Source organism: Gymnodraco acuticeps, unplaced genomic scaffold, assembly GCF_902827175.1.
Source record: "Gymnodraco acuticeps unplaced genomic scaffold, fGymAcu1.1, whole genome shotgun sequence".
Taxonomy (NCBI): domain Eukaryota; kingdom Metazoa; phylum Chordata; class Actinopteri; order Perciformes; family Bathydraconidae; genus Gymnodraco; species Gymnodraco acuticeps.
Window position 1 is genome coordinate 558,961 of NW_022991435.1, and position 15,887 is coordinate 574,847.

The 15,887-nt window shown below is 41.7% G+C and overlaps 1 protein-coding gene across 4 annotated transcripts in view; it reads left to right on the forward strand.

Moving 5' to 3' along the window:
- The window catches only part of ece2a (endothelin converting enzyme 2a), a 91,860-nt gene that overhangs the window by 30,133 nt on the left and 45,840 nt on the right, over window positions 1-15,887 (forward strand). For all 4 annotated transcript variants that reach the window (XM_034195942.1, XM_034195944.1, XM_034195945.1 and 1 more), the window contains one exon: window positions 5,174-5,457. In XM_034195942.1, the coding sequence (XP_034051833.1) occupies window positions 5,174-5,457 (284 nt within the window). The remainder of the gene's footprint in view (window positions 1-5,173; window positions 5,458-15,887) is intronic.

Below are 15,887 nucleotides of genomic sequence, written 5' to 3' on the forward strand. Positions count from 1 at the left end.
TATAAGTAATGTTTTTTCGTAAAATGTTATTGAGTGACATGTCCAAACATCAACTCATACAACCATAGGCACATACACTTACATGTAGCCTTGTGATTAATCTGCATGCACACACAAACACAAAAACAAACACTTCACTATTCTTTTTTTCACATGTTGACATTTACAGTACTTGCAGCTGAACCCTGTGAAGGGTCACCGCGGCGTCAGTTTACCTCGGGCTAGCCCACACTCAGTGAGCGGGGGTGGTGGGCCTCCGTGTTGAGCACATGCAACCATCAGCTTTCATCACCACTGGCCCCAGTCCCCATCCTTAATGTGTCTACACCAGTCTCGGATAAGACTGAATACCCTGAATGCCTCTGACATCATGGAGTTTCCACTGCTGCGCCGTCTCACCGCACAGATAGCAGCTTTGATATTTCATACCGCTGGCTCCTTCGCAGGGGTTCCCCACCCACCACCCCTCCTGACCATAGATGGACTCTGTAGAGTTGCTGATTATGTGGACGGAGGTCATCTGATCGCCCAAAGGTCAGATCTCCAACAGTTTAGGTTGTGTAAGAGTCAAGTAGCGTGACTTTAAACTAGTAAAATGACTACAAAGGAACCTTAAATCTTGGCTGACATTTGTGGTGTGAGGAGGGGCTGGGGTTGCATCCCAAATTAAGATGTGATTGTGTCGTTTTTTTGTCAAAATAATTTAAATATTCTGATGAGCAGCACCGCTACATGGAAAACAAACTCATGTAAATATTTTATGTAATCTTCAAAGCGTAGCTATGCGTTTACATTTGCCAATAGACACTCTGCTGTAACACTATCCTGTATGCTTGTGCTATAAATGATGTGAGCACCCACGTAGGCAGCTATCTTGATTATTTATCTTAATGTGTTGGACGAGGTTTTCCTAGTGGGGAAAAACCCCAAAATACCGGCAGATGACAGTCCCACTTGTGAAACTCAGGTTTTTATCGAATTAGTTCTGCTGTTTACAATAAAATCATGTCTGTTTTCTTCTCTTATGACATGTATTTCATGGATTGATTGATTGAACTACATAAACCTTTCCCTATCGTGGGGAAATTGTAATTTAACAGTATAATTTAGGAAACTACATTCTGCAAAAAAAATTATTTTGTATTTCTTCCCTTTTTTTCTGCTGTTTGGTCAGACGACCGTGTAGGAGCAGCAAAGGAACGGCGCATTATTCCAGTGGATTAACTCTGAGCTTTTCCTTCCTGTGAGACTCACGTGTCGAGTGTTTTTCTTGAATATCAAAGGGTTTCTCAGGTCAGTCATGCAACAGGATACCATTGTTGGGCTGAGCATCACCAAGTCTGCAGGAAGGAACCTCCATGTTTGGACAACATTCCTCTCTGCACAAGTGGCTGATTTTCTTCTCCTATTTAAAAAAAAAACACAACAACAACGTGGCTTGTGCATCATTCCCTGTATAAACAGACACAGAGACAGACACATGAATAACAAATGCACTTTACACGTCACAAGCAGATGACGGGTGTTCACCACAATTTATTTGTATGAGGGGTAGGATGCTTTATAGGAACAGGACTCACATTTTCCATCACATGCACACTCACACAGCCAGCAGAACGAGGTGATATGACTCCTCTAACTATAGTCTGCCTCTCTGTCGCTCTGGATAATCCAGTTAGGATGCGTTATCAGGAGCTTTTAGCTTCCTGGCTTCCAGCTGGAGGAACAACAGACTCCAGGCTCCAGACTGGCATGGTATCCTGAATAAACCTTTGTCACATAAATGCACGTGATACATACACTGGAGGATCTGCCCTTACATGTGCATAAAACTACATATCGCACTTAGATACTAACTAAGCACTTATATACTAACAAAGGACTGGCTTATCTAAAGCCTGTTGAGTAGCACTTGAAATGTGTTGGCTCTATGAAACCTAATGTACTTATATGATTCTGTTTTCTTCAAGGTTGTATCTTCTTGGTCGAATGCATTTTGTCGCTTTGGATAAAAGCGTCAGCTAAATGAAATGTAATGTAATATCAAACCACTTTTTTCCTCTGCTGTGTGTGTGTGTGTGTGTGTGTGTGTGTGTGTGTGTGTGTGTGTGTGTGTGTGTGTGTGTGTGTGTGTGTGTGTGTGTGTGTGTGTGTGTGTGTGTGTGTGTGTGTGTGTGTGTGTGTGTGGTGTGTGTGTGTGTGTGTGTGTGTGGTGTGTGTGTGTGTGTGGTGTGTGTGTGTGTGTGTGTGTGTGTGTGTGTGTGTGTGTGTGTGTGTGCAGGTAAAGTTGGTAAGCGTGTGTGTGTGGGTCAGAGGTTGCGGGGGGCACCAGCTGATGTCACAAATCTAAAATAAGAATAGTGTCCTTGTTGACAGCTTGGCGACTATAATTGTCGTGACAACCCCTAGGAATGACACCCCCGAGTGCATGGAAAAAGAAAACAACACACACACACACACACACACACACACACACACACACACACACACACACACACACACACACACACACAAAGCTGTGTCAGCGGGGGGAAACCCTCTGGAAACAATGTCTGGCATGCTTGGGGATTTGAGAGGGGAGTGCAGCAGGGATTTAACCCACTCTGGAGAGCACCAAACCTGGGCATGAAACAAGGCCACAGACCTTTTTAATTGAACCTTTAACTAAATATTATTTGTGGACGGATTGAATAATGCCATAATTTCTTTTAATATCTCAGATTCTTTATTAGAAATATTCTTCTACGTTTGAATGCTAGCCTCTCTACATGCAACATGGGTTTTCCAAAGCTGTTGCTTGCTTTTGGCACACCTAAAGTAATGTTCTAAAATAGACAAATCTAAAATAACCTGTTGAGCCTGTGTAATTCAACCCTGAAACATTCTGTCTTCTTCCAGACATCCATAAAGAAAGCATTCAATGATGTCCCTGTGACCAGCAATGCTGACATATTGCCGCCTTATATCTGAAGCCAACGTCACAGGGATAGCCATCTGGATCTGGATCTGGATTAATACTGGGCAGAACCCAGAGGTATCACGCTCAGTGTGGATGGATGATCCCCGCTAAATGTCTCTTAAAATTTGCCGGAAGCACTCCACGGTTTCTGCGATGACAGCTTCTTCTGGTAGCAAGTTCCACTCTCTGATTGTTCTCGGAAAGAAGGAGTATTTAAGAGTGTCACTAGTTGCGAAAATTCGCTCGAAGTTCAAAGAGTTGGCTTTGCGGGTTGCACTTCTTCTAACTGGCTCTAGGTACATTGATGCATCAATGGCTGAGATGTTATGGACAATCTTGAAGAAGAGAACCAAACGAGCCTTTCACTTAATTCCACCCAGTTCAACCGCTTGAGCATTTCTGTGACACTGCTGTCCCATTCATAATCTCCAAAAATGAATCTTGCACCTCTTCTTTGTACTGATTCCAGGGCATCACTGTCTTTATCAGTGTAGGGGTCCCAGACCGAGCTGGCGTACTCTAGTTTAGAATGTACTAGCCATCAAGTGACACACACACACACACACACACACACACACACACACACACACACACACACACACACACACACACACACACACACACACACACACACACACACACACACACACACATACACACACACACATTTTCTGACAAATATTGCGATTGCGATTCGAATTGCGATATTTATTTTTAAGCGACCCAACGGAAGTTTATTGTAAAATGCGGCCATAACTCCGGCTAGGAAGGTCGTATCAACATACTCCCGTCTCTAGCACCCCCGCAGCCCGAGCTACGAGTGAAAGAACTAAACATACATGAAACTTCCGTTGGGTTGCTTTAAAGTCAAGCTTCAGTTAAAGATTCACCCTTTTAGATGTAGAACATGTGATGGAGCATTACTAACCTGACTCAGATGGTTTGTTTCACCAAACTATCTAGGAAAGCTCCATTGGAAGCCATTTGGAAAGGGCAGGCACTTTCAAAAATACTTGGCAGGTGATTGGATCAATCTGTCTATCACCTTCTATCATGGGCCACTTCTGATTGATTAACAATGGCTGGTACATGTGGAGCACAGCACTTCTGATTGGTGTGGATGACTGACACACAAGAAGAAGAAAAAAATGTGTAAAAAAAAAAAAAAAAAGTTTTAAAAAATCGCAGGCTTTGCGATTTGATAATCGCATCATCTCGAATCGCGATTTCGATTTAAAATCGATTAATCGTTCAGCCCTAACCTGAATGTGTTTCTAAGTGTGTGAGGCTGCTATCTGAAAAGATCCTACAAACATTTGGAGGCTGGTAATTAGTTTGAAGCATAAAGGTGATAACAAGCGGCAGCCACACGTTTGCAGTGGAAGTCACAGCCCCACCTCTCACACCCTCTTCCCCCCCGCCCCCCTCCCCCCAGATTCACAGACACACTGACTTGAATAAATGCAAGATTATATGATCATCTCCACGGCTAACACTCATGAACTTCACCTTTACTGACACTGTTTCTGTGCATCAGATAGTGTATATGTCCCCCCCACGTCCTCCGCCTACTGCACCTTTCCCTTTTTCTTCTGCATGTCTTCTCCACCCACACCTCCTCCTCCTCTTCACATCTACACAATCTATGAGTCATCTGATCCAAAAGGTGAGATGCAGCATTCAGTAGATTATTTTCATCTTGACGTGCTACATGAGAGACAATCTTCACTTTTTTCTTTTGTCCCCTTTCATTTCCCTCCCTGGCTTTCATCCATGCGTCACTCGGTGACAGTCTACTAGTTGAAAGCTTGTTGCTTGTGACAGATTTCGTGCAGTCTGAGGTCATGTTAGACGGCTCCCCCCTGCAAACACTTTATACGAGCGCCCATATGGTCGTCTGGAGTGTGTGGTTTCCATCTCTGCTTGGTGCTCATGATTGAATGGCAGCTTGATCAAATAAAGACTGTGTGTGTGGTGGCGATCCCCGTCATAACAGCCTTTGTTTCCATGATAGGAAGTTACTCCTCAATAATATTTTGTTGCCATATTGATAACACGATTATAAACTCATACTGGAAAACAGATTAGGGAGTTGAGTCATCAGAGACATATTGGTTTCAGTCTCTCTCCCTCTTTCTATTCTTCTTCACCTATCATGCTCATCTTTCTCTACGACCTTCTTTTATCTCATGATTCCCTTTTCTCTCCCTTCAGGTTGTGGAAACAGCAGTATGAGTGGAGACATGTACAGTGCCGGTTACCGCTCCATCACCAACATAGACTACTCCTCTGTGTGCATCAGTACAATGGGTGCCAGGTACAGCCACTGCCCGGGAATGACCTGGCAACAGATGGACGTGCGCCAACTCTCCTTTCCTGAAGCATCCTTTGATGTCATCCTTGAGAAGGCCACGCTGGACGCCATCATGGTGGAAGAGAAGTCACCTTGGGAGGTGTCTCCTGACACCGCCTGTTTCATTCACCAAGCACTCACAGAGGTACAATTCAAAACTGATGAGGGTTAAATGTTTCTTGAACCAAAATGTATTGATTTTTGGCAAAACATACGCTGGGATTTTAAGCGGATGTGCAGTTGCGTTTCATATCCTGTTGTGTTATAGGGAGGGGTCATGCATTTTGAAACACATTTTTTTTTAAGTTTGTCTCTTTTACATCTGCGCTTGCTTATATATTTGCGAAGAGGTTTGTGTGCCTTGCCCCCAGTTTCTTTTGGGAGATGTGTTTTGTTGGAGCACCACCCATGACCAGAAGGGGCATAACGCGAAACCCGCAGGTCCCCACCAACCCGTTCACGTATCTAACAGATATTCCCCACTCAGCGAGACACCCGCTGAGAAGCCAACTCTGGTTATTGGTAGCTCTATTATGAGACACGTGAATTTAGAGACCGAAGCCTCCACAGTCACATGCATTCCGGGGGTCAGAACGGGCGACGTTGAGGCGCATCTTAAACTGCTGGCTAAAAATAAACGTAAATACAGTAGGATTGTTATTCACGTCGGTTGTAATGATGTTCGTTTACGCCTATCAGAATGCACCAAACTTAATGTGGAGTCGGTGAGTAGTTATGCTAAAACAATCTCGGACACAATAATCTTCTCTGGTCCCCTCCCCAATCTGATCAATGATGACATGTATAGCCGCATGTCATCATTTCAGCGCTGGTTGTCTTGGTGGTGCCCAGCAAACAATTTGGGCTTCGTAAATAATTAGACAGCCTTCTGGGGAAAACCTGGTCTGATTAAGAGAGACGGCATTCATCCTACTTTGGAAGGTGCAAATCTCATTTCGGCAAACATTTCAGGGCTTTGTGGACTTCAGTAGTTGTTGACTACGCCCCATTTTCTTACAAGGAGATGTTAACAGATGACCAATGTATAGCTGGGATCACACACACACACATTCTGCATAGACTTCCTTCCACCCCGAAGTCCGCTCACAATAACATGAATACATCTATTGATAATTCAGAACGACCATTGTCTCTTTAACTGTGTGACTCAATAACACACATCCTCTCATGGCCTCTTTAGGAGTCTTGCAGGATATGAATTATCCAATTAACAAAGCGCACATACATTTTCCCCTATGCAGCTTACACACCAACATTTTTATCGTTTCTTAGCTAATGCATGCTGGATATGAACCACTAACCAACAAGACTTTAACTGTATTATGTCTGAGGAAGCCCCTCTCTTGGAGTTCCTCTGACCTCTTATCAATTCACTTAACATGGGTACATCTGCTGTTAATTGCAAAGACCATTGATAATTAGCAAAGAGACTCATGGGCCTCTTCTAATGACTTTCTGAAAAATACTTATCAACGGGTAATCATTTTACTCAAGGCAGAAATCACAGGTTGTACTGTACCTTACCTACTCACAAATAGCCAAAAAAACACCTTTTGATTATAACACAAAAGTGGAAGAAAAGACAATTGTGCTAATCTACTTCTACTTAAAATGGAAAATCATTTAAAAACCTCAGTATGCTTAAGAGGAAAACATCAATTTGTCCCATTCAAGTTTAACACACATCCTATATATCAGGTGACATAAAAATGAATATACCAGAAATACGCTGTATTAAACTTTCTGCCATAACACATTATTTGAATACTTCAGTTTGAGTAGGGGAGCATCCTCAAACTCACAGAAAGACAATTTGATTGAAAGAAAACCCTTTATTGACAATTCAGGTGTGATTATGTAATGGCTCTACGTGTAGTTTTTTTCCTTTTTGCTTTAACTGGCCGAAAATCAGATCCTTCAAGTAAAGTCCAGTAGTGCACAGAGAATACGGATCTGAATTTTACTCAAAAAGCCTCCATATTGTGTGCGATGTCTGTGTGTTTGCGTACTGAGACACAGATGAAAAACTTCACCTGTCATAGCTAAATACTAAGGTCCAACCTCAAAATGTCATCAGTATGGTAATTAAATAACAACTTTTCAGCTGCAGCAGTCTTTCAATGGGGTTCAATGCTGTGAGGGGTACCTTTTAGAGTTCACTTTGTCCCTTAATTGACATGTGCACTTGGATTAAGCACAAAGTCCTATATATTTGGGTTTTCCTCAATAAATTGGAAGCTAATGAAACGTACAAGACTTTGTTTCCAACTTCTATACTACAAGAGTTGGAAGATGTTTTTATTCTAGAAGACTGGCCTTTGTCTGCAGTGAAGCACAAAACAAAACTCTTCTGGTCAGTATTATTCAAGCTACTGGAGTCTTTGCATGCCTGCGATGATTTGAATGCACTGCTACAGTGAGCGTAATCTCTGAATGACTTCTCTGACAGTGGAATCAGTCATAGTGGCACTTTACATTTCCACTCCATCTCCACAGCCCTCAGTTGACTTCCATGACGTGGAGTGCTATTCAGCGGCTGGCTGCAGCGCTAACCACCACTGTGTCAATGTGACAATGACAATGTTTTGGCCATTAGCCATGCTTGACCTTGACTCCGTGAGACAAGAGAACGCTGCTATCAAACTAGAGTAGGTGACTCCCGAGCTCTGAATTGAAAATAATTACTCATTATGCACTCACTGCCACATTCAGAGCACCTGCTAAATGGGTTGTTATTCAAAGTTGAGTTTGTTATTACAGGTATAGTTTACGCTTAATACACAGATGGAATATATAATTAAAGTAAATGTAACGGTGTGAAAGGTCAGGTTGTGTGAATCATTTGAATAAAAGCAGGCAGAGGACTAAGTGCAACTAATGTTAATGCACATTTGAACTGATGTTTTCAAAGAACACATCAATTATAAATATTATGGAGCTTTTCCGGTGAATAATCAAATTAAAATGTAGCAATCAGCTGGCTTCCACAATGTGTTATGCTGATGAAAAACAGTCTATATATTTATTATAAAGTCAACTGACAATTATTACAATTTGGAAAAGGATTAGTTATCTATCGCCATAAAGATTCAGCTTTACAAAAGTTGTATAAGGAAGATCACTCATGAACAAGTTTGTCAGGCCTAAACAATACTCAGTGAGTTTTAGTGAGGAAACGCATACTAAAAAAGCATTAATGCGCCATAAACACACGAGCAAAATGTACTTGTGTGGTGACGCAAAAGGGTGATGGGAGTGAAAAAAAGGTGTCGGCAGTGTTAGCATAAACTGCAGGAGCTAGCAACGACTGCATTGCACGTAATTAGTCGAACTTTATTGTTGTTTTATCGCATTTTACACTAGTACTCTACTGTTAGCAGTGTCCTTCCTTCGTTGCTGATTGTTTTGTTTTCAACATTCAATCCTAACTGTCTTAAACTGGGAGTAGAAATCGGTATTCCCTGAATGCAGAGGCATTTCAACCCTTAAAGTGGCTGAATATTCCAGAATGTTGCTATTTTTATTATTTGTAGTGTGTTGCAGCCCATAATAAGTGCTTAGTTTTTTAAATGGTGACAACCTAAATTGACAAAACACTGTTTTGTCACTGGATAAAATAGATGTGTCTTTCAAATAAAGCGATTGGTCTGATAAATTGCCTGCCATATATAACAGTAATTCCTGGGAGAAGATTAGGCCTGAGAAATGTTTTCAGACGGAAGTATCTAAAGGCTCTTCTCACCCTGCTGTGAGTTTAACCAGGGACAAGCTTGACTCAAGGAGTAAACAAAAGCAAATACTGTGCTGTATATGGGCCAATTTGTAAAGGACAGACAATAGCCTCACACGCTCACTCAGTAGTAGACAGAGTGCGGGGTGTTTTCCTCCAACAGAAGGACGTATTAAAGGAGGATCAGTGAGTGAGTTTGGGGGACAGATGGGAGGATTTGACTTCCCTTCAAAGGAAGTGAAGCTGAAGTCACGAAGCAGCCCTATTTGAAAGCCATTACACTTTAAGATTCAAGTTCCTTCTCTGTCATCATAGCTCTCACCATCTCTTCTTCTCACTCCCGCCTCTCCCTCTGTTTTACCCTCATTTCCACTTTGGTTTCTATCACCTGCTCTTTGCTCAGGGCTGTGAGGAGACGGTGATGTGTGATTGTGTTCATGTTCTCTTTCTGCTGCACTCTGTGTGTGTGTGTGTGTGTGTGTGTGTGTGTGTGTGTGTGTGTGTGTGTGTGTGTGTGTGTGTGTGTGTGTGTGTGTGTGTGTGTGTGTGTGTGTGTGTGTGTGTGTGTGTGTGTGTGTGTGTGTGTGTGTGTGTGTGTGTGTGTGTGTGTGTGTGTGTGTGTGTGTGTGTGTGTGTGTGTGTGTGTGTGTGTGTGTGTGTGTGTGTGTGTGTGTGTGTGTGTGTGTGTGTGTGTGTGTGTGTGTGTGTGTGTGTGTGTGTGTGTGTGTGTGTGTGTGTGTGTGTGTGTGTGATCATCACAGAGAAGTCGATAGCTCTCTGCGGTTGTCTATTTTTGCTCCCTCACTTACTCGTATGGGTACAGCAGTCACGATTCGAGTTCATGTTTTGCAGCAAGGTGGGTTCAGAGCCTGCTTTAAAAAAGGTGACAAAAACCAGGACTGACAGAAAGCTAATGAGCAGAGCACCAGCGTGAGACTGATGGGAAGAAGGTAGCAAAGGAGAGGAAAGAAGAGAGAGGGGAGGGAAAAGAGTGCTCTCATGTATAAAAAGAAAGAAATACAGGTGACAATAAAACAATTGCTACCACTTCACATCCAAATATCTTATTTCCCAGCCTGTTAACAAACCATGCCTGTTGTGGTTTGTTAAGATGTTAAGGCATAGAGCAAATATCCATTGAGTGAATGCAGCACACGGTCATCACTGGAGCCTATCAAGGACACACGCTGTAAATAGAAGCATGCTACAATCACTGTTTTGTTTTTGTAAAATCTCACAACAGCGGCCGTGGTGCACTGAGGTGTGACAATTATTTCACAGCCTGACATGCTCTGTGAATCACTTTTACCGTTGCTATGGAAACTCTTTCGTTAGTTATCATCTCAGACTAACACTTTTAATTGCCAACCATCGTTTAAAGAGGTAAAGACATGGGCTCAATCAAAGGGAACATGTTAGTAGAGATTTGGCTTTGCGAGGCGGTCAAAGGGCAGACTGAAGGACTGTCCCTGGTGTCTGATTATTATTTTTTGCTCAAGGTCACTGAGGTAGAGACGGTTGAAAATACAAGGTCTAAAATATAATTGGGTGACTCTGCAATTTCAGGTGATTAGTGAGAGAATGTGTGTGGTGTGCAACAGACGAGGTAAAACTGTAAGACTTTGTGAAGTTTTTGGAGTTTTGTGCAGACCACAGTTTTCCAGAACTATTATCACATTTTCTTGTTGTGTTTCAGACACTGTTATTGATGTTTGATGGGTTTAATTGGACCAAAATGGTCAGTTTGGTGGCAGGAAATGTGAATCCTACACTTCAAAATACTGTGGCCTGCTCTGATGGATCAATTCAGACTCATTTGTCCTGACCTCATTTCTGCTGCTGGTAAAAGTCCGCCAACCAAAGTGTGTGGTGGACATAAACCTTATTACACCTGCTATTTGTTATAGAAGTAAAATGACATACTTCTAACATTAATGATGACTGAGTTTGTTTGAGTAGCATCTGTGTTTTTATATGAAAAACTTCCCAGTAGAGAAGTCTATTGATATATAAAAAAAATATATGACCCTTTTTATATTACTACATTTTTGGGCCAATTTTTGCGTAATGCAAAATCCCTAGTCACCAGTTTCAAAAGAATGCAATAGAATTAGGCGGAGAACTACCTGATGGTATTACATTTTAAACATTCAAAGAAAGGTGTCATCCAAGAGCCTAGCATTTTCCCTGCTTTTTTAGGTTTTTCAGTTCAAAAAGATTTTTTTTTTCTGTGAAGAATGTATTTAATATTTAGTGATTAAATCCACATGGTTGACTTACCCTTTAATTTGTATTATGACATATATCCCCTCCTCTGATTGCAACCTTTGATATCAGTTCAGTTTATCCAGAAGGTTAATTTAGGCACATTTCATCCAAACATATATTTAATAGGGATGCACGATAATTATCGGCCCGATAATTATCGGTCCGATATTAGGAATTATGACGTCATCCCGATAAACCCGATACCAGTATTAATAGCCCCGATAATATACAATATATTTTTTGGGTAAAAAAAAAGAAAAAAATACTGCGGTGTGGGTGGATTGGGATGAGGGGTGCTTGTTTTTCACTCGGCTCCTCCCGTTTTGCCAGTACTGTGGTATTAGTGGTTTAGGAAGAGGGGAGTTCTTCACAAATCCAGCGCTCCCTAACTCATGCCTGGCTGTGACGTGAATGGTGTGCGGCCGTGAAGCCAGGACAGTAAACAAACATGTCGTCGGTGGTATGTGCGTTGGAGCTATGTGCAACTCAAGGCATATGCTCGAACCGGAGCTGCCTGGACGCTGCAATCATGTTGCGCACTATCCGTGCTGAGTGTGCTGACTTTTCATACAATGTCCCACTGTCTGGCTTCCTGCATAAAGTCAAGTGCTCGGCGCAGTTGTGGCGAAATGTCGCTCCTCTGTTTTCATTTAAACAGCTCCTTATATCCGTTAGCGCAGCTAGCTAGCACCAGATGCTAACAACAACAATGCACGTAAGGTCTCTCTCTCGCTCGCTCGGGCCACACATACACACACCCTCCCGGTCCTCCAGATGGCCAGTCGGTGCCTGCCGGTGAGCGTGGAAGTGTGGTCTGCCACAAGCGGGCGGCAGGAGCGGGGCTGTCAGCATCAGCTTGTAGATGGTATTTTAAACTCAATGCGCTCTGAAACTACGGGGCGGCCAAGGAAAAAAAATGCACATGCGTTAATCGCGTTAAAATAATTAGTGGCGTAAAAATTGTTTTCGTATCGGCCTTGAGAAGCAGGAAGTTATCGGTATCGGTTTCAAAAAACCAATATCGTGCATCCCTAATTTTCATTTAACTTAATTAAAGTGTGCAGGGAGTTGGAGATAGATCATGCCTTCCCACAATCCCAAGGAATCCCCATCTCCACAGGGCTACATTATTCCCACCCACACATGACGGGGGAGGCTCCTGTCGTGACATCATCACACGTTGGTTTGATGCAGATCGGAAGACGTTCTCTGACATTGATTGGTTGTCCCTGAACACACACATACATATATACATACATACATACATACATACATACATACATACATACATACATACATACATAGCATACAGTCATGCACACACAAATTAGCTGCAGTCTTATTTTTCAGTTTGACAAATATGTTCTTGTGAGGCTCAAATATCACTTTGTGTTTGTCTTTCTAGGCTTCTCTTAAAATGAACTTTACTCTTAATATTAACACAGATTTCATAAAATTTTGAAATAGGAGTTTCTGCCATAGCAGTCACAACTTTGTAGTGTAAGCATTGTCACTGAAATTGTTTTGAGTAAAACATAGGGTGATATATTTAAAAACAGTTTAGCAAATACCGTAACAGAAAACATGTGCTAAATGTGGCTAACTTAATTTGTTATCTTAGCAGCTCAGGTGCAACAATTTATATTTGTTTTACCTATAAAGAAAGACACTTTTACACTAAATAAAAATACATTTTATACTATTGTATTTGTGATAATTTAAATTGAGAAATAATGACCATACTGCATGGTGTACAGTACGTCTAGGAACTCAGCTCTTGGTGCAGGGCTTTTCAAAGTTTGACTCTTTAGCACCATTAAAAGTAAGCCCAACCATTATATGTTCCTGCATTGTGCCCATTGATGTACAGACGGATGTCACTGAAAACTTAAAAAAACAATTCTTGAAGTTCTTGAGATATAAAGAGTGTTTGTAGCTGAAGTATATATTTTACATCACTACTTGTGTTGTGTTTGTGTTTATAAACCAGCCTTGTGGGCCCCTTTTAATCTCACATCTTTCTTACACATATGCTTTTGTATTTTATGATTATGTGTTTGTTAATGTGGTGTGTGTGTGTGTGTGTGTGTGTGTGTGTGTGTGTGTGTGTGTGTGTGTGTGTGTGTGTGTGTGTGTGTGTGTGTGTGTGTGTGTGTGTGTGTGTGTGTGTGTGTGTGTGTGTGTGTGTGTGTGTGTGTGTGTGTGTGTGTGTGTGTGTGTGTGTGTGTGTGTGTGTGTGTGTGTGTGTGTGTGTGTGTGTGTGTGTGTGTGTGTGAGAGCAAAAGAAGTAGAGCAGTGGAGCACATGTGAGGAGAAGGAGCGGGGGTGATTGCATTTCTGTTTGCGCATGTGTAAAGTGAGGATGGGATCAAAGACGGTGTCTGTTTGTGTATGCTCGCAGAGCATCTTTCAATTTAAATATTTGCATGCAACATGTTTGCCTCTTGTGGTGCTTGTCTTTAGATCGATATCAGAAACGGGTTTATTACCAGGTAGGTTGACACGTACGAGGAATTTGACTTGGTGTTGTGGTGCATTCATAAAAGTAAAACAAACATTAAAAACACAGATAGAAAACTATTTTAAGAAAAGTATAATAACATAAAAAAATATGGTAAAATGTAGCAGTATTTACATGCACTTGTGAATGAGCTTTCAAAGTGTGTGTTTGTGTGTGTGTGTGTTTTTGTGTGTGTGCATGCATAAATATAGTTCTGCATTTACACGTGTCTTTATGCAGGATTTTTTGTGTATATTTATATTGTATGTGTGAGGATCAGCAAATGGACGAGTAAGCCCAGGCTTCACACCCCTCCAGAGATTTTCACACAGCTCAGGGAAGATTCTCTGCACGTGCTCCGTCAAACATTCTCAACCCTCATTGGCTGAAAGCGTTTCCCACACACACAAACAAAAACTGGCTTCTTTAAAACAACACAAACATGATTCACCATAGTAAGGGTTTACCCTATACATTTAATATCACATTATGTCTTTTTAGTAGCACCTGAAAATGACATTGCACAATGGTTTATGAATATGTTGTTTTCTTTTTCCTCGTAAATTACGAATTTATTGAGGTAAAAGTGTATTTGAGTACAAACACACTTGGGGTATGATGATCATTAGATATATTTATTGCAAGTCATTACATTCAATAAATACATTCCTTTTGTACACATGTTCTACAGTTCCCCTCGTGTCCTCTCTCCCAGTTAATCCAATGCAATCTCTGCACTTTTCACCTACTGCTCCCTTTTTTTATCTGTGGATATTTTTGTTAATCCAGAGTTATGGTTTGTCCCAGCTGTGAATAGGGAAGCTCTCAGAGCCAGACACACCCTCCTCCCCCCCACCCTCACTCACACACAAAGACTTCAAGTTTAAGAGACTGTCCACACGCAGAGAGCCTGCCTGCAGTGAGCTGTCAGATCAAACTGTTTACCATGAGTCATAGAGTAAATGTCATTCATGGTACTACATGCTTTAATGCACACGTTACCTGCATGAATACATACTTGATGAATAACACACATTGAACAAACACACACAGTATTGGTAATTATTGTTATTATGTACCTGATTGCAGTGTTGCTGTTGGAAACGGACACATTTCCCCCCCCCCCCACATCTTAACAGACAATAAAGTGTGTGCACAGGACCGAGATTTGAATTTTCAGAAACTGCTGTTTACTGGTGTGTGTTTGAGAGTGAGCAGTCATAAGCAGAGTGAGAGAGATACATTAAGATTAAAATGGTACATGACAAAAACCTGAGGGAGGAAGTTTAAAGACAACACCTTAGAAGGGGATTTAGAGACCAACAACAAATCGCACACTGCAGTAGCATTGAAGAGTTGAAAGTGATGAAAATGGCGGCAAAAGCTGATCGAATGTTTTTAGACACAGAATGTCCTTCCCAGCTCACCGTTGCCTAGACGACCGGTATCGACTACAGAGCACTGTTCCTATGGAAACAACGGATGCCTAAAGGAGGAGGATCCTTCATTGGAATAAAATAATAAGGGAGAGAGGGATAAGGAAGACTAGAGACAGGAAAAGTAAAAGAGGGGAAGATAATGAGGGAGAGAAGAAAGTGTAGCTCGGCAGAGGTGTGGTCAGAAAAACCTGAAAAGAAAAATCACTGGGAACTAAATTGTTGCAAGGTTGTATTATAGTGAATGTAATGTCTTTGTTTTTACTGACTTCCATCTTTATCTCTGCAGTTTATCTTAAAATTGACTGCAGCTGCTTATCCAGGTGACACAACGGAAAGGATGAGCTGGAAGGGAGAAAAGCTACATCTATAGTTAGAGTAAATGTGTAGAAAATCAATGTAAGCCACAGCGAAGTGGAGTGGAGTACACCCCTTGAAGAAGGTTATTAGATCACGTAAATCTTCAAGGAGTGTGTGTGTGTGTGTGTGTGTGTGTGTGTGTGTGTGTGTGTGTGTGTGTGTGTGTGTGTGTGTGTGTGTGTGTGTGTGTGTGTGTGTGTGTGTGTGTGTGTGTGTGTGTGTGTGTGTGTGTGTGTGTGTGTGTGTGTGTGTGTGTGTGT